General features: G+C 48.9%; 1 protein-coding gene and 1 long non-coding RNA gene across 2 annotated transcripts in view; one reads left to right on the forward strand and one right to left on the reverse strand.

Moving 5' to 3' along the window:
• Window positions 1–4,575: 4,575 nt before the first annotated feature.
• Window positions 4,576–6,964, reverse strand: LOC116785761. Its single transcript, XR_004356703.1, has 3 exons — window positions 6,692–6,964; window positions 4,802–4,915; window positions 4,576–4,730 (listed from the first exon to the last, which is right to left on the reverse strand). It is a non-coding gene; the product is annotated as an uncharacterized LOC116785761 (long non-coding RNA).
• The window catches only part of CXXC4 (CXXC finger protein 4), a 213,705-nt gene continuing 200,373 nt past the window's right edge, over window positions 6,008–19,339 (forward strand). Inside the window, 5 exon segments of the mRNA XM_032685713.1 lie at window positions 6,008–6,746; window positions 6,748–6,967; window positions 6,970–7,034; window positions 7,036–7,078; window positions 7,081–7,127. Coding sequence (XP_032541604.1) covers window positions 6,066–6,746; window positions 6,748–6,967; window positions 6,970–7,034; window positions 7,036–7,078; window positions 7,081–7,127 — 1,056 coding nt within the window. The 5' untranslated portion in view covers window positions 6,008–6,065.

The following is a 19,339-nucleotide window of genomic DNA, read 5'->3' on the forward strand; positions in this document are numbered from 1 at the left end:
TTTCATCAAGGGGTGAGGCACAAATAGAGCTGGCGGCAGGTAAAGGCACATGGTCTTGAATGAAAACCTACCACTTCCTTTGCAAAGCAGGAGATTTCCTAGTGAAAAAGTGAGTGGAGCAGTGGCAGCTGCTTTTCCAGTCGCCATCCATAGTTCTTCTGTGGCAGAGGCCCACACCCAAGGTTAGGCTGCTCAGGACACATGCCACATGGACCACCCAGAGGAAAGCCAGAGTCACAGCGCATGTGGTCTGGGACAATTTAGAGCTCTTGGCCCCAGCAGAAGGAAACCCAAACACAACAACAGAGTCAGAGTCCAGCCCTGACAGTGTATCTGTGGGCTTTGGGAGCCCTAGGAAAACAGCACACAAAAAGAAAGAGTAATAATATTAGGGAAAAAAAAAATACCTGGCTAGAAGTCTGTAAGGAACTACTGCATTCCCCAAGGGCTGGCTTTGACTCCTTTTTCTAATTCTACTGCTTATAATACTTAATGGAGCAGGGTAGGTTTAAAGTGGCCAGTAACAGAGTCAGTAACAGAATGAACAAGAGTTTCTTTTTTTTTGCAACTTTCTTTCAGAACAACCTAAAAGGCAGGGCAGTTCCCATGTTACCAATGTTACAACATACTCCTCTTCCTGCATTCCTGGTAAAAATGAAGTGGGAATGCTTTCTGAACGAAAAACAGAGTCTGTGATTTTTAACTTTCTGTCCCTCCCATCAAAGCAGTGATTATGGTGAAAAGGACAATCCGGAGTTGTTTTCGTCATGAGATAGTTGTAGCTGGAAGGTTGGCTACCTCACTAATAAACACCTGTACATTTTCCACTCTTACAGTCCTCCTTGGCTCCCAGGCTCAGGGCAGAATGTAGGATAAAACAGATTCGTATCTGAAAACAAAACAAAAAATAAACACATACACATACAAACAAAACAAAAAAACCCCAATGACACCCCCCAACCAACCAAACAAACAAAACCCCCCGAACTCTACTAAGCAAAAAGATTTCAGAGAAAATCCATCTGAATTGGATTCCACACTTCTTCCCCAACACCAAAAAAGTGTACAAGTTTCCAGGCTGGAGCAGAAAGGTTATATATAGCACTGCAATTTAATTCACATGACAATTAAAAAATACATGAAATGGTCTTCTTTATGCATGAGAAAAGATTATCAGAGTTTTCCTCTTTTCCTCTTTTAGCTTATTAAAAATGTAACTCCTTCAAGAGTAATAAATTAACTCGGAAAGGATTACTTAAGTGAGACACAGGTTGTGATTAAAGGAAGTTTGGAGTTCAGGAGAAGTCTGTGTTTGAAAAACGTCCTCGGTGTTTGGAGTATTGCGTATGGCTTTTGACAACTAATTTGGGAGAAAAGTGGTAGGGAATGAACCTCAACAGAAAAAGCTCTTGTTTTTTGTCACTTTGTGACATTACTGAAACACTGTTTCCCCTCATTTGTATTCTCCCTCCCAGCCCTCCCCCCCCCCCATAAGTTTGGTTTAAAATGTATCAAAACAGAAAAGACTTTGAAAAAGGCAGCAGACCTGTCATAAAGGATGACGCTAGCTAGTCGGGAGGTTACACTTTATTATGTAAATCCATGTTTGGGGGTATTTCAAAATGCATATCGTGTGGTTAGAAGCAGCTAATTAGTTCGATAAACTGTACTGGTTCCAAATAAAGCGCACCAATCCGTAACGTAAATGCCAGGAGCATGCCTTCTTGCAGATCTGCAACTTACCTGATTAACCATAACTGTCCCTCTCCTGTACCAGTCAGTCTCACTTGTTGGAGCACTAACCACAAGGCTGCTGGTTCTTGCCAAATCCCACTGCTCAAATCCATCTCGTCTTGCTGCTCCTGGGAAAATGTTCCTGCAGCGCTTTCCTGTGGGTAATTCCCTAAAACTGAGCACCCCAAGCTTGAATTCAGATTGGCGTGGAAGGAAATAAAACTTCAGTCTGCGCATAAATCCTTCACTTACATATAAAGCCAGTGAAACGGTACAATTTTCTCTTCTTCTTCTGTAATTTACACACGGCTAAAATGATTTTCCTGGCAGAAACATCCATTTCTTAACTGCTTAGTGCCCACACTGGCAGCACTGGGCTGCAGCAACGGCTCCGTAAGTGCCATCACTCGCTCCAAGAGGATCTGGATGAAGAACTTGTGAGGCATAATTTATTTGGTGAATATAGGCCCCTTTTTGTGCTTGCAAGAACTCTGGGGAAGGCGAGTGGCCTTGGTTGGGGTTTTTTTTAATAGTTTGCTGAAATTCTTTAAGGATCTGCTGTGTGTTTGCATGCAATCTCTGTACGTCAGTTGCTTGTTGAGAAAAGCGTTTTAACGTTGGCAGTTCAGGTGCGGGGGTATGCGTGGCCGCCCAGACAGGGGCCATGCACCTCCTGGGCTCTGGCACAAGCAAAGGGCAAATGTGGGGAAAGCGCTTCCAATGAGTGCCGAGACACTTGTGTAACATCTACGGTTCAGCTGGCTCCAATTCGCCTAAATATGCCTGAAATCTGCAGCACCTCACGCGTCTGAAATAAAAAGCTAATAGCACGCGTGGGGGTGGTAGTCGTTAGAGACGCGCAAACGCTCGTGAAAAATGCCACGCTGACCGGGACACCGGCCTCCCGCTCCAGCCTGCAGGGCCGGGCCAGGAGGGGGTGGGCCCCCCGCTCCCCTCCGCAAACTTCCCGGGGCACAAACTTTTGCCGGCAGTTCCCCGCCCGCCCGCGGGGAGGGTGACAGGGCGCAGCGCGGCGGGGCGCGCCCTGCCCGCCGCCGCCCCTTCCCCTTCGCTCCCCTCCCCTCCCCTCTGCGGCGCTCGGCGGCCCCGCCCCGCCGGCAGCCCCGCACCGGGCGGCCGCGGCCGCAGCGCCCCCGTCGCGGGAGGGGGGCGAAGGGGGCGGAGGGGGCGGCGGCGGGGGCGCCCCCGCGCTGCGCCGTGGCCCGTGCGCGCCGCTCGGCGGCGGCGGCGGCAACCGGGTGTCCGCATCCCTGCGTCCTCCCGCCGCGCTCCCTCACCTCGGCGGCGATCGCCTCCCGCCCCCGCCTCCCCTCCCCCTCCCCCGCACCGCCACACGCACACGCACTCCCGGCGCTGTGTGCGAGGGCGGGCGCTGGGAGACGGGCGGCGAGCAGCGCGCCGGCAGAGGAGACCACCGCGCACACGCACACACACACATAGACACACACACGCACACTCCCTCCCGCCCTCCCTCTGTGCCTGCTCCTTCCTCGCCCCCCGCCGCCTCCCCTGCTTCCCCCCCTCCTCCTCCTTTCTCTGCAACGGGCGAGAGAGGGAGAGGGGGAAAAAAAAGCCACTTACAGGTATTTGTTTAGTGGATCGGCGGCTTAATTTATCCCCCCTGGTACCCCCCCCACCTTCCCCACCGCCCCTCGCAGTTTGTTTACAAGTATCAAAGTTGTAATTGAGGAGCTGCCAAGGCACATCTGGATATTTTTCTTCTTCTTCTTCTTCTTCTTTGTGTTAGGGACTGATGTGCAACTAATTAAAGGCAGACAGGCTGGTAGCGTCTGCACGCTCAAGCCCCCCCAAATAAAGAGCCTGGTAAGTGACTGGTTTGCTTCCCCCCCCCCTTCCCCCCCTTATTCTTCGTGGGTTGTTATTTTTGTTTTGGTTTTTTGTGTTTTTGGTTTTTAGGTTTGTTTGTTTCTTTTTAGAGGGGTCGTTTTTTGTGTTTTTCAAATTTTGTGGGTTTGTCGGGGGCTCTTTTTTTTCCTGTTGTTCTCGTCCTCTGGGATCGTAAAAGTAGATTAATGCTAGACTTGGGCAATAAAAGGCATCGCTATATTAATTTATTAATTAATCTGCACCCGCCCCTCCTCCTGAATGTTAAATATGACCTTTGATCTCTCTGTCTTTGGCAGAGCAGATATGCAACATTGAACATGTACGGTCACATTTAGCTTAAGCAGGGACAGAATCGCAAAGCCCGGCTAACAATTTCTATTTATTTATTTCATTCGCAGAAAAGAGAGCGATAGTTAGTGGGGGAGGGAAATCAATAACTGCGTCTCGGGTACCCTTTTCATGCTCCGGAGATGCATCGATTAAACAATAATGACCCGGTTGGTGGGCACCATCATTTTCTCGCTGCTGGTGGCAATAAACCCTGAGAGGGGATCGCAGGGAGAGAAAAGGTAGCCAGCGAGGGAAGCTCTTGTGGAGAGAAACCACTTTAATGCTGGGGGGAATAGGGCAAGAAAATGCGTATGACTTCTGGCATAAAAGGCTGAACGCTAACGTTTTATTCCTTACCAGATGCGGGGCTTTCATACACATGGCTGGCAAAACTAGTTTTATTGAGTAGTTGTTATCGAGGATATGCAGCTACGTTTTCCTTTCTGGAAACGGGAGAGGTGTTTTTTTTTCTTTTGCTGTATGCAAATCCTTCGCATCCCTCCACGAGACGATGCTTAGCTAGAGCTTTCCGGGGGCAGCCTTTGTATTGCCACTAGACCTCTGAAGGCAGCGAGAGTCTGGGTTTTTCCCTGACGTGGAAACACAGAGGTGGCTCCTGCGGGCTCAGGGTCTTTTTTTCCCCCCCCGACGGAAAGACGCCCGCCGGTCCCCAGTGCAGCCGAGGGTGAGGTTCCTTCTGTAGATTTACGCTCCCTTCATCTGGATTTGTTTACATAAGCCCGCTTTTAGTGCACGACGTGGGGAGAAGACGAAGTTTTTGCACTCGGTAGGTTGGGCTGCAAACGGTTCATTAATCTAATTATGATCGTAATTACCGTAATTGATAACCATTTTGAACTAAACATACCGGAGTCTGGAAACTAGACGTAGCCCCACGACTGCCTCCCGAGTGAGCGTTTCTGATCGATAGCACTACATCAGAAAAGATGCTGGAAATATCCTGAACTATCAGGTAGAGCATCTGGAAAACAAAGAGGCAGTGTTCATAAACTGAGGGCTTTTTAAGTTATGCTATGTTTGCTTTAGTTCGCGCAGGCTGCCATAATATACCTTCCTCATTGCCCATAAACTAAAATACCCCCCTTCAGCTCCCGGGGGAAGAAGGGGGCGGTGGGAAATAAAACGGACGCCGTGTCCTAGCCCCTCCTAACTTTCCTAGCCCTGAAGCAGAGAGCCATCTTTCCCCGCCGAGGGCTAGTTCAAGCAGGTACAGCGACGTGCCCTCCCGAGCGTTCCCGGGCTGTCTCTCCATGAAGCCCCCTGCCCCGCAGAGGGGCTATCCCCGTCTCGCGGTGTGTGTGTGTCCCCAGTCCTCCCTGTGCAGTCCCCGGCGGCGGTGGCGGGGAATCCTCCCCGAGAGGCTGGGATAAATACTCTGTCGTTAGTACAGCTGCAGGCGCCGGGATCACAGGCTGTGAAATTGCTTAAGTATTTTTTTTTTTTTTAACCTAGTCCCGTCCCCCCCGCGGCCCGCAGGCAGCCCCCCCGTGCCCGGAGGCGGCGGGGAGCGCCGGGGGGGCCGGTGCCGCCGCAACCAGCGCCCGGCGGAGCCAGCTGTGCCGGCAGGCAGCTAATGACCGCCGGGCGCAGAAGGACACCGTGGCAGCTGGCGGCTCCCTCCCCCACCTCCCTCTTTTTTCATTTTTTTTTTCCATAATTCATTTTATTTATTTCCCCCCCGCCCTTTTTCCCTGCCTTTTCATTTTTCCCGGTGCTGGTAGGTGGGCAGCACGCGGTCCCCGTGTCGTGTCCCCCCGCCCCCACCTTGTCCCGGGACCGGGCTTACTCTGCCCGGGCCGCCCCTTCAAGCCCTCTGCCCGCGGGTACGGCGGCGTGTGCCCCCCACCCGTGTCGGGTCCCCCCCCCCCCCCCCCGGGGTGGCCGTGGGCGGCCGTGAGCGCCCCCCGCGCGCGCGCACCCCCTCGGAAATGACTTTTTGTATTTCAGCTGCGGCAGCTCCCGTGAGGATGCCGGAGGAACGGCTGCCCGGCCAGGCACCGACCGCGGGGATGCGCCCAGAGGAGGAGGAGGATTAAGCGGTCCCCGTCCCCGTCCCTGTCCCTCTCCCCCCGGCCCCCCATCCCCCGTCCGTCCCCCCCGACCCGGCCACCATGAACACCAACGTGTGCGTGGAGAGCGGCCCCAACCCCGAGGCGCCAGGGCTGCCCAAGGACAGCCACCTGCCCGAGGGGGCCCTCAACAGCCTTGTGGATTACAACTCGGAGATGGAGAGGTACCGCTCCTTCGCCACCTTCTACAAGACCAACGGCGGCGCCTTCCCCCAGGCGGCCAAGATCGCCCGCATCACCACCCCCATCTTCCCCAGCGCCGCCGCCGCCGCCGCCGCCCGCATCGGCATGTCCCCCTGGAACTGCGACACCGCCACGGCCGCCGCCGCCACCGCCATGCTCTGGGGCAGCGGCGGCGGCGGCGGCGCGGCGGGCGGCGCGAGGAAACCCTCCTCCTCCTCCTCCTCCGCCGCCGCCTCCGCGGCCGCCGCCGCCGCCTCCTCGCTGCACGCCGGCAGGGGCGGCATGCACCACCGGAGCGACTCGCAGCGGCTGGGCAAGCCCGGCTGCCCGCCGGCCGAGCAGCCCGCCCTGCCCATGGCCAACGGCAACTTCCTCTCCACGCTCGCCCCCGAGCACTGCCGGCCGCTGGCCGGCGAGTGCATGAACAAGCTCAAGTGCGGCGCCACCGAAGCCGAGATCATGAACCTCCCCGACCGCGTCGGCACCTTCTCGGCCATCCCGGCGCTGGGCGGCCTGTCCCTGCCACCCGGGGTCATCGTCAGTGACGGCCCCTGCACTCCCCGCCGCGGCCTCGGCCGCCGTCACCGACAGCGCCTTCCAGATCGCCAACCTGGCGGACTGCCCGCAGAGCCACGCCTCGGCCTCGCCCGCCTCCGCCCTGGGAGCCGCCGCCGGCGCGGGGGGCGGTGGAGGCGGTGGCGGCGGAGGCGGAGGGGGGGCCGGCGGCACCGGCGGCGGGGCCGGGGCCGGGGCGGGCAACCCGCCAAGAAGAAGCGGAAACGCTGCGGGGTGTGCGTGCCCTGCAAGCGGCTCATCAACTGTGGAGTCCTGCAGCAGTTGCAGGAACCGCAAAACGGGACACCAGATCTGCAAATTAGGAAATGTGAAGAGCTTAAGAAAAAACCGGCACTTTCGCTAGAGGTCAGAGGAGATGCTTTCTTTTTCCCCAGCCTTCCCGCCTCCCTCCTCAACCCCTGCCCCCGCCCCTCCAGTGCTTCTTGTCTAGCTTCAAGATGCAGCATCCCTTCTCCGAGGCCTCCTTCAGGCTCTGAGGGAGCTCCCGCCCGCGGGCGCGGCTCCCCGCGGCGGCGGCCCCGCCGCCCGCCCTTCTCCGCCCCGCAGGGAAGAGAAACGCCGCCCCCGCGGCGCCCCGCGGAGCCGGGCCCTGGCCGCTGGCCTCCGGCCCCGGGCCGAGGAGGGACGGTCGGGGGGGCGCTGGCCCCCGCCCCGCCAGCTCGTGGCCGTTACGGGACGATGCTAACCTGGTTTACCTGCCGTGCTGTTTCCATAAGACTGCTGGCTCTCTCTGGTTCTTTTATTATTTTTTTTTTCTCCTCTCTCTCTTTTTTTTTTTTTTTTTTTTTTTTTTTTTAATTTAACGGCAATAATGACGATTCGGGGAGGTTTGTAGGACGGGGAGGTGGGAAAGGGAAAGTTTTAGCAGAACGCCCAGCTCTCGCTGTCAGAAGTTCAGGGGAAAGCGATGGCGAGTTTCATCTCCAGATTGGCTGGTAGCAGTTTGTCCTAGACAGGCAAACTGGCCATAGAGCCTGGTAGTCGGTGAAACGTGCCCAAGTGATCTCTTGGCAATGTCTTTTACGAAATAACCTGTTCGTGGTGTATTAAACACAATGGAAGAATAGCACAGGTATGACTGAACTGATTTCGGATGTGAACTGTATGTACGGTTATTTTTACGATGTGTCCTCGGAACTGATAATGTTATTGTGGTCCCCAAAGCTGTAACAACAGGTTTTTCAGGTTTTACTAGGCATAGGAGAGAGGCAGGCAGATCCCATGTCGCCAGACATTTCGGTTAATGTATTGGTACGACAGGACAATGGGAACCAGAAATCACATTCCGTGAGGAAAACGGCAATTGGATGTATCGTAAGGGGGAGGAACAAGTGAGAGGAGAAAGACTAGTAATCACACTTAATCCCTTGTCATTATTAAAATTATAGTGTTGCTGGGTTAGATGCACATATCGGATGCATTTGAAGGTGTCGAGGATGATGGATTTAGTACAGAGGGAGTAGTGTATGCCGGGTGACATCAAGATTTGTAGTCACAGAAATCAGAAACTAAGTGAGAAATTGTAACTTCCTGTCTCTGTGTGTGTGTGTGTGTGTGTGTATGTGTGTGTGTATGCTCGTGCATGTCTGCAGAGCAGTTTATTCCCTTGCTCATTGCTTGCAGGAGTTCTCTCCAGGAAGAGGTGGGATGAGGGATTCCAGGGAAAAAGCACACTAAGAGCCAATTAATTTATTCTGTGTTAAATAATGGAGATAATGGTTGGTGATATGGACACTGCCATGGGACAAAAGGCAGCATTTGGGGGTTTAACTGACGTTTGGCTGATACCATTAACTCTTTCCACCAGCTTCATCAAAACAACTAATTAATCCGTTTTTGCAAGAGTGAACTGTTCCTGGCTAAAAGTTTGATTCATAGCTCTCCCTCCTTTAGCTCTTTTTGTGAATGTATGGTGACCCCAGCATCGCTAATGCAAAAACCAGGATGGACTTTCCAGGGGATAGAAACTAGGCTGGGTTTCCAACTCTTGTTTTCCTCATAGCATGCCTTTGTTGCTTTGTAGCAAGTTTGCAACAAAGATACCCAATGCCCCAGTCTGTTAATGATGGATTATAATGCTGAATACAGCCTAAAAGAGATTTCTCTGAGCAGAGGCATGGAGAATCCTCCCCACACCACCCAGCCACTGGGGTGCCTTTGTGTGCCAGGTTCCCTCATTAGGCTTGCAAACCAGGATGCTGCTGGGATTTAATGTTTGTGATAAATGATAGGTTCTGATGGCTTATCGATTTGTGCAGAAAGTGAGCTATCTCTGGAACAAATTTGAACGTTATCAGATCTTCCTATGGGTTTGTGTGCATCTCTGAGCACATTTCCAGAACTTCCTCACTCCTGACAAAGGTGTTCGACAGCATAAAAACTTTTCAGGCGTGTTATGAGAATGCCGCCTGTTAAAATTGTTTAACCACTTGACTAGTAAAACTGTGGTTTAATTAGCCACTTGTGTGCTCTCATAACCACCTGCCTTCACCTTCTTTCTTCATCTCTCTCTCCGTCTCTCCCACTCACTCTCTCCTGTTTGTGCTCTGTCAGATACGTAAACACAAAAGCTCTTCTGCTGCTGTACTGTGACTCGAAGGAAACAGGTTTCTCTTTCCAGCTGTGGAGATGTCAGTAAGGCATCGCTTCTCTGCAGGTCGTGGCCCATCACAAAGTTTTGTCACAGGATGTGACTGATTTCATTACAGAAATGTGGTTGTGAGTAGGAGAGGAAGACTAACTTTCTTCTGCGGTGTTTTCCTTATGTCTTCTTTCTTCTCTTTTTTTAAAAAAATAAATTACCTAATAAAGAGTGACAGCAGGGCTGCCCTCAGCACAAGCGCAGCAGAGCAGTGCTCTGGCCGTATGGCCACCAGCTGGAAGGGTGTCAGAGAGTGACAGGGCCTACATGAGGGCACTGCAGTAGCAGTGTTGGTGTCGAGGGGCAGGCAAGGGCAGGCTCTCTGTGGAGTGAGCCGCTGGAGTGACTCATTTGGCCCGTGCTCCTGGGGAAGCCCCCCACTCTGCATGGGGGATCCCTGGCACCTCGGTAGGCACAGTCCCGTGGAAATGCATCAAGGATTGAGGGGCTCAAATTCTACTACACACTTGTAAGATTTATGAATTGTGCTCGGACAGTGGCTGCAAGTTGCAGGGGTGATTTAAGGCAAGGGGTGGAACTATGTTTAAAACAGAATACAATGAAAAACAAGAATAATACCAATAAACAGGAAACTGGCTGATCCACGAAAACCATTTCTCTCTTTTTCCTTTAAGTCTGTTCTACTGGTGCAATGAAGGCATAGGATAAAACTCTAAAGTTAGTACATGGAGTTGAAGACAGATTCACGTGAATGCTTTCTAGTCCCTGACCCTCACCATTTTAATGGAATGCTTCTCACCCAGCATTTTTTTTAAAAACACTTGAATTATTTTTTCCTACTTTTCTTGTACTATTTTCACATTAAAGGTGTCCCAATGCTCTAGCATTTTTCATAGAATGTTATTATTACTAGGAAATTTTATGTACAGCAATAATAAATCTATAAAAATAAGATTGACGTCACGTTGCACGCTGCCTACTTGTGTATGTATATTCTGTGTTCATTCAGATTTACAGTCGGTTTAAAGAGACATAATCTTTATTACCCATAGAGACTACTTATTTTCCTCTGATTGGTGTACGGTCTATAACTTTGCTGCAGGTTATGAAGATTAGAAGCCTGATGATAGTTTACATCCCCCCTCTCTTTGAAGGAACCACTTCCATTCAGCATAGAATCTCATTTACCCACTCTCATTTTCATTAGCATGGCAACAAATTCAGGCAGAGGGGCTTACTTGCATTGGAGTGGGCTGATGGGTCGTGCCCAAACGTGAAACTATCATCTGTTTAGGCATACTGTCATAGCTTGTCACTTGCGTTCTTCGTAATAGCCCAGCTAATTGATATGTGCGCTATTCAAGTGAAATGTTGCATACCACCCTGATATAGTCGATACCAGCCTCCAAATCCAAGGCACCTCGCTGAGTTGCATTTCAAGCCAGTGGGAGTTGAGATGGCCTTCTTCCGGGGATAGGTTGTGATGATTGATTTCAGCAGGAACGGCGTCTGATCCTGAACATCTTAACACCATATGCATTGCCACGGGGAGAGAGGCTGCGCTGGCAACCTCCGAGCTTGCACTTCGTGTAGCGGTAGCGTGTGTGAGCGCGTTACGGGAAGACTGCTGAGCTCTGTGGATAGGGGTCAATTAGTAGGGGCCTCAGAGGAAGCAATTTCCCTGCCGTCTATCTAGCTTTAAATTACATGCACGAGTTAAGTGACGGCATGATGGAATTGAGTAGTGTGAGGGGGAACTGTAAAGTCTGATAAGGAGCAGGTGGCTAACACAATCCAACTGGCTAACTGGAAGGTGAAAAAGAAAGACCACCTTGTAGCCTGCGTTGCTGTTCATCACTTAACATCAGCAATGTTGCTGTATGACAGCCTGTCTCTCCTGCCTGCCACTGCCTTGTAGCCCTCCATCTGGCTGAGTCTCCCTATGTGCATGTGTTAAACACTGTGCAGAAGAGCAAAAAAGCAGTCCTTGTTCCTGGGCATTTACAGCTGGAGCAAGAACCACAGTCTGTCCTGAGTGCAATTCACACTGGAATTGGCTGCAAAGCCCTGACTGACCCTGAATGCTGTTTTTTCCCCTCTTTCCTTCTCATTCATACCCCGTGTGCTCCACCAAGGGTGCTCTTGTTTTTCTGTTCCCAGGCCTGAGCCTGCAGGGAGTGTGCCTGGCACTGGAACTGGTTGTTAGCACCATATGAGAGCCCTTGCTGGGTGACTGTGATACTCTTGCTTGGGGCTTCCAGCATGATGCATAATCCTGCCATGATGGTGTGGGCAGGGAGTGGGGGACATGAGAAGCAGAGCAAGATCTGACCTTCATTGAGTGCTTTGCAATGTTTTTTTATCACTTTCATTCGGATATTGTATGTCTGGGATAAACATACATTCAATGATGAATTTTCCTTTTGATCTCTAGAGGTTCTTGGGAACAACACAGGGCCTCCTACTGCCACCTCCAGCAGAGACCAGAGCAGGTGCAAGCATCTTTTCTCACTCGTGCCTGCTCTCTGCTGCTCGGAAATCTCATTGAAGCTAATTGACCTTATGTCTTAGGATCCTATCTTGCAAGGCAGGAGTGCACTGTGGTTGTTGGGAGACATGGGGTGGAGGAAGATGTGTAGAGTTCAGAGGAGTTGAGCTTTTCGTCTCTTTACAGTTCTGGCAAATCACTGAGTGCAAGTGATTTCCCTGAAATGGAGTTGGATTTTGTCTGGTTTACTGTTTCATATGTTGTTCCCTTTCCTTGTGTGATACTTGCAAAGCAGAGGAAGTGCCCAAAGCCCATGACATTAGCGTTCAATTTAGAATATAATTGCTGCTTGATATGGTATAGTTTGTTAAAGGGGGCAAAAATTAAGTCTCTCCTGCCTAAGGAAGGTGGGATTTGGTACTGAACTGAACAGAATGTCAAGGAATTCTGCAAAATTGTAGGCCAGTCAAGGACTTAGCAGTCTCTTTGATACAAACACTGGTTTCTACTTGCACTGGAAATTCCTTGTTTTAAATCATTGAACTATGATTGTTTGCCAGTGAAATTATCCGTATGGTAAGAGAGATTAACTGGTTATGGGGGTTCTGCATTTTGATTGCACTGAATAGTTCTTTGCACATTTCTCAAAGTACTAGTATAGGTTATGCAGTTGGGGTGTCGGGATTCTGTGCCAGACTCTGGGTTTCAGTGTCATGACTGATTGGTTAGTCTGGTTTTTTAAGCTGACATAATGAAATCTCTGTGTATTGTTTAGGCTGGGCAAGCTGTATGTGCTATGAAAAAGCTGATGAATGAGGGCAGTTTGGGGTTTTTTTTGAGCAGTAATTTGCATAATAAGTATCTTATTTCTTTCTTTCTTTCTTTCTTTCTTTTCTTTTTTCCCCAAATCATCTTGGTCACTTTGAACTAGGTATTTCAGTTAGCGGTGCATAGAACCATCATGACTTGGAGTCCTATGGCAACTACAGGATGTTTGGAAAATCTTTCCAATTTGATGTTTCTACAAAATGTGGACTATACACATCATGCCTCATTCATATAGGGAGATTCATTTAAGCTGGTAGATACATGAATGTCGTGTTATACACCGTTATTTAGGAGTGGTTAACAGTAAGGAACAGTCTCAATTTTTGTCTGCCTGTTCATGTATATTCATATTATTGGGGTTTGGGTCCATTTTCCATGCAATTATATTTAATAAGTGCACACTTAACACTTTTACTGAAGTTAGGGAAGACATTGCTTACTTGGAGAATGAATTAGGATGTCAGAAAGCAATCCCTTTGTACTGAGGAAGCAAAGGGTCAGAAACTTTTTTTGGTCAGAAACCAACATCCTGGTGCTGTGCTTTTGGTTTTAAAATAAATGTGTGCTACAGAGTTAAACAAAGGTTGATACTAATTTCTGTATGCTGTCATGCATTTGATACATGGCAATGACTGAGAACAGGTCCTTTACAGATATCCTAAAAATTTATATTGTTAAAAGGAAAATTAGTAGTCTTCCAGCTCTTAACATGCATATATTTTAAGGGTTAGGCTTGGTGAAGTAATTCTAAGCAGGCAAACCTAGAATATACACTTTAAAGACTCATCAAATATAGTATAATCCTTTTGATTGCTGGTTACAATGGGAAATGGCTGTCGATTGCAAAGGGAAAGGCTTTAAGATTAGTTTTTTGGATGTACTCAAGTGAATTAGGAGCAATAAGAAAGTAACTGGTGTCACTGTAAAAAAGTCCCTAGGACTTGGCCTCGGTTGCTAACAATTCCCAGTTGCTAACAAGTCACCGACTACATGCTTAAAAATTGGCAGCAGACACCATGTCTTCTGAGGAGTACCACCATCCAGAGAAAGTGCTTCTCTGCTTCTGTAGTGTCTGTATTTTTGATAGCTCATCTACTTGAATGATCGTACTGAACCACAATATCTTGAAGCATGCAGTTTCATTTGACACTTCTTTTGCTTTTTGGGAGCCCATACTGCTCTGTCTGTCTTCTCTCTTCTTTTGGGTACCTTTATTGTTTTCCACAGTCATATCTTGTTCAGTCACATGCAAACACCTGTCCTGAAATTGAATTACTCTGTGGTGTAATCTGAAGTCATCCCCCATTTCAGCATCCTGGGCTTTCTGTTGTGTGTTATGTTGCACCATACTTTAGATGCGACAGCCATTTAATAATGTTGAAGCCTTAGCTCTGCAGGGGCTAAAAAGATCCCAGCAGGCTTGTTAACTTCTACTCTCAGACATTATGGGAAATATTTTCTCCTCCCTGGAACTCCTAGGCATCCTCTTAATTAACACTATAAAAATACATAGCCAGGTATGCACGAAGCCTGTTTAATTTTTTTGCAGTTTTTCCAGAGTTTCTCCATTCCTTCTTATTTAACCAGACACTCTGGTGCCAAGTGAGTTATGATAACATAAAAGGAATAAAAGCAGCCTGGGTCATGCTGGATACTGTGTTCTTGTCAGGCAGCATACTCATCAAGCGCCTTCCCCTTACTCACCGTAGGGTCTTCTTCTTTCCCCTGCTTTACTCAGTATTTCCCTTTATCTCAGTCTCAGAAGTGTTGGCCATTTGAAAACTTTGCACCTCTCCTCTCTCAGGAGAAAATTCTTTTCTGTTCCACGCTGCTGTGGTCATGGTGCCTGTTGTACTTTTATATAGGATCCCCACTAGCTGGTATCAGGCTTCATTTGACTAGGAGTTATTTGTACAGAGATGAGAGAGGTTATTCAGTGGTTTAGGAAGTTGAGAAGCAGTAATAAAATTTGAGGTGGAAGGAGGAACTTAATAAATACTGGAAAACGGTGGGGAATCCAAGAGAATTCAGGATGCATATCACTTAAGATGAGGACAGAAGAGGTGCAGAGTGCTCAAACAGAGGAGGACACAAAAGTGACTGAGGGTTGTTTATATTGTGTGAAGCCTCAGTAAAGGGTGCCTGGTCCTCCATAGGGGTGACTCAGTGACCATGGGACAGACTGACTGAGCACTGAAGGGTACAATGGTAGGGCTGAAGATGGCAGTGAGATCTCCCGTGGTGAGAAGAACACGGAATATATCTGCTGCTGTGAGCTGGTTTACCATTAGTAATTCAGGTGAGGCAGTTGAAGAGCTCACCAGTAATCATCTTCCTAGCACTTGTACAGGGGAAGGCCAAGACTTCATACAGATGAAAGGGACCTTGGTGAGGGTGAGCAGAGTTTTTCACATGCCTTTGTTGTTAGGGTGAACCAGTTTCTTTAATTAATTTTTTTAATTGACTGGAATTTATGGAGAGAATTTGGATATTGGGGTAAGCATTTGTTCTGGGCATGATCCAAACAAGTTGTTCAAGGGCTAAGGAAATGATAAAGGAGTACATCCAGGAAAGCCAAAAAATGTGAAAGGGAGAGGGGAAGCTTGCAAATGAAAGGCTGAAAATGATGATTTGTTGCATGAGGACTTCTTGGTCTTAGAGGTTTCTTTGGTGGTGTGTACTGTGTGTCCTAGGAAAGCTGGAGCATGGTGACAGAACATCAGTCTACACCATGTTAACTCAAAAAATTTGATCCACTGTCGTGAAAGAAATATCCCAAAAGAACTGCAGTTCAATAACATCTGTCCTTCTGTACATTGTAACTGCGGGGTGGGGATGCAGAGTGGATGCAGCAACCTTGGCAGTTACAGGCTTGGAACAGAGCTGAAGAACCCTGGGCGTCTGTGTAGAAGGTACAAGGAGGGCAGAGCGTGATTATTGTGAGGCAATTAAAGAGGTCAGAAATGGAAAAGAGAGGCAAGGAGTATACACTGGTAAATATGTGATCTCCAAAGTGAGTAGTATCAGTCAAACAAGGATTTTGGTTTTAGAGTAAACAAAATAGGAGAAAAATATATTTGGAAGGGTTGTGGGGATGACTCATGTGGGAGGGGGTGGGAGAAGACTCAATGACACCATTTTAGTAACGATATAAAACCTGCTCTCTCTAAATCACCGGTTCATCTGAGCTCTGGGAAGTGGTAATGTGGTTGGCTGGTTGCTTGGAAGCTGATGTAAAATAAATTGGAGGTCAAAGTCCAGTGGAGGTGACAGTGTCATGAAAATAATTACTGAGATGTGTCTTAATTGTCATCCTTGAAAATTTCAGAAGACACACCTGAGAATGAATAGGATTCAGAACCATTTACAATCTTTTAACGTTTTCCTTGCCAGTCAGGAATTGTAGTGACTTGCTGTATAAGAGTTTGTGTTGCTACTCCTCTTCCTGCATCCAATCAGAAAATACATGGTGCTCACCTTGATGTTTGGCTGCAAGAGAGCCAAGCTGGCACCTGTGATGAGTCTTAGGCATTGGCTGATTATACTCCTTCAGCCCATATTCCAAGTGCTGCATTTGAGTGAATGTATTTCTGTATTTTTTTCCCCCCACCTTTTTTTTTTTTTTTTGCAAGCTTTGCAGAAAAAGAAACAAGCAAGCAGAGACCAAGCATTTAATGGATATATTTTTCACGGGCTCTTTTATCAACGGCATATGAAAAATCCCAAAGGACAGAAGCAGTTAGCTAACCAGTGAGGCATCATAGCCGATTTTAGGTTCCATGCAGGAGAAAAAGATACTGAAGCCCCAGCAGCTCTGGGGGAAAGAGATTTAAATTTAGGTTTAGTACTAAGAAACATGCCTCCCCTCTGCTTGGAGACCAGTCTGTAAGAGATTACTGTACCCCAGGGCAACAGTTTGGAGGATGATAGAGATGTCAGCCTGTGAGTGCAAAGACTTGTACCACTGGATGGTGAACCATCAGGGATTTCTCATTAATGGAATGAATGTTAACAAGAATAATTCTGTTTTGTGCGCTGGTGTGTGTGTGAAGGATAAATGATAGGGACTGATGGATGGTCTTCACAGAGATTTGATTAGGGAGAAGGTGAATGGCAGTGTGTGTGTGAGAGGGGGAGGTGTATGCACGTGGTACATCGATTGCAAGAGGCAGCCCCACTTCTAGTTGATAATGTCTGACAGAGAAGTCAGCAGAAGTAACCAGGCAGGTCCTAGGCAAAAGCAGAAGTTGAGCATTGGTGTGGTATTTCATTTTTACTGTCTTTTGCGTTGTAAGGTCTTGGTTTTTATGTTGCACAGTGGTAACAAACCTCTACCCAAGAATTTCTCTATAAAACTTTTCCCGGTAACAGAGGTTTCTGTTTTATGCTAATAAAACATTTGACTATTTGATACTAATTCCCACAGTCAGTATGGGAGCACTGAGTGACAGCTTTTTTGTCCTGGTTAGCATCAGTTTGGGCTCTGAAGTAACACTGTTAAAGCTTGTATGAGCCCTTTCCCATTCCTACAAAAGCAGGAGACAGGCCAGACCTACTAGTTGAGAGGGCACGGCAGGCAGAAACCGACAGAAACAATCCCTCATTCTACCTGAGGCCTTCCTATGCTGTTAGAATGCAAATAATAAATTAAGAAAGGCAAAATAGTCACATAAGCCAAGTAGGCACTCTAGCAGACTTAGCAGGTCCACCCTCAGGTACAGGGATAGCTGAAAAAACTGAAGGAACTGCATGAACTGCTCGAGAGGGATATAGAAATAGGGGAAAAAATGTGAATCCCTTTGCAAGTGAGATGTGGGAGACCCCTAAACTGAAAAGCCAAACCTCTGATATCTTTTCTGCTGCCTTTGCCAGAATGCCATTAGGATTCCCTGCCTGAGGCCGGAGCGTGGCCAACTGGAACTCAGCTGCAGGGTAGCAGACGGCAGGAGGAGTTCCCGACCCCGGCTTGCCCGCTGCTGCCAGCCTCGCGTTCAGGATGCCAGGCACGGGGAAGCCGGCGGCCAAGCCGACTGCCTCCCATGGGATGCGAGCGGGGACGGCAGAGGTGGAGACCTTGCTCTGTCCCTCGGCTTGCTGGCCAAAGAGCTGCACCTGGCACAAGGGAGGGAGTGTGCTGGAAGGCGACCACTGTTAGTTACTCCAAGCCTGGGAGGGAAGGGGGAGAGGAGGTGTGCTCCTTTCTAGGGCTCTGCCTGCATCCTGGGGCGATGCTTCTGCCTGCCCAGCCTCGATGCATTGTTGGACGCTTAGCGACTGGAGCTGTCTCCTGGGGATGTTAAGGATGGTGGAGCAGAGCATGAGAGCTGCTCTGCTGAAAGATTGCTCGTAGCTTTAGATTCTCGCTGGCATGGGAGAGGGCTCACTCCATCACTAACACTTCCTGGGACTGAACTGTTTTTCTTTGACAGCATTAGTCTGGATTCCTTATGATTTCTGATCTGTGTTTGCCATCTGTTTTCCCCAATGGCATTATGCATTTTTTCAGATCAAAAACCCATTCCCCAAAATTAATCTCATCTATAAAGTGAAAAAAATTAATATATAAAATAAACTATGGTGTGTAGTGAATGTAAATGAGGCACACCTTTGCTCCTTCTTTCTCCTGTGGAGAAACACATTACTTCTCTGACTAATCCTATTGATTTGGCTGGGGAGCTACAGCCTGCTGCTGAGTCCAAGTGGCAGCATCCGGCCATACAGTGGCAAGTCTCTGTGGCCATTGGCACAAATCCTTTACTCCCCAGCAAACTCCACTGAAATTTCGTGAGGTTACCTCTGAGCGAGCTATTCCAGAGGAGCCAGGTTTTCAAACTGTGACCCTGACTTAGGAGTACATTTTTTTAAATTTCTATTGCAATGTCCCATGGCAAAGGTTTACTTTTCACTCAGTGGAGCTGGCGGCAGAGAAAGTCAAATGAGTTTCCTAATCCGGTGTGTTCTAAATCTGGTTTGTCTCAAATACAGCCTGAGAGATATGCACCGCAAGTGGAAAAATAACTGCCAACACGCAGATGCATTTCCTCTTGGAGCAAATAAAGCTGAGTTTTAAAATAAATGTTAAATCTCATCCTTGGTATGAAGGGAGACAGGCCTGTAGCTCAGGTATGGGGAAGAGATATTTTAAGGTGGGCTGTGGAATACAACTCACCACCAAGCTTCTGACCCAGCGTATGTGTCCCTTTTTATCTGCTAAGTCCAATAATAAGCTTGTTATTAGAGGACATCTGTTACTGCCTGATAACACGTACAGTGAGCAGGAGCGCAGTGTTGGTGGGCAGCCAGGGATTTTGGCAGCTGTGGGGAGCGGCAGCTTCATGGACTGTTTCACACCTCGTCCAGAGCTGGGGCAGCACATCCCTCCCATGGGCCTGCGGCTTGGGGGGAGGATGCCAGGAGTTCGAGGTGAGGGCTGTTCCTGTGTGGAGCTCTCCTGTGCCAGCTGGTGTGCACATGTGCCAGAGCCAAGAGGAGTGCAGGAGCAGTGCCTCATCCACTCATCCTCCTGCAGCCGCAACTGGCCCCCTCAGTGTCAGGTCACTGCGGTGGGTCTCCTGGCACACCTCCAGGACAGGCAGCGGAGCAGCTGGCAGAAACGTGCCACGTGCTAGGTTCTGCCTT

Source organism: Chiroxiphia lanceolata, chromosome 4 (assembly GCF_009829145.1).
Source record: "Chiroxiphia lanceolata isolate bChiLan1 chromosome 4, bChiLan1.pri, whole genome shotgun sequence".
In the NCBI taxonomy this organism is placed as follows: domain Eukaryota; kingdom Metazoa; phylum Chordata; class Aves; order Passeriformes; family Pipridae; genus Chiroxiphia; species Chiroxiphia lanceolata.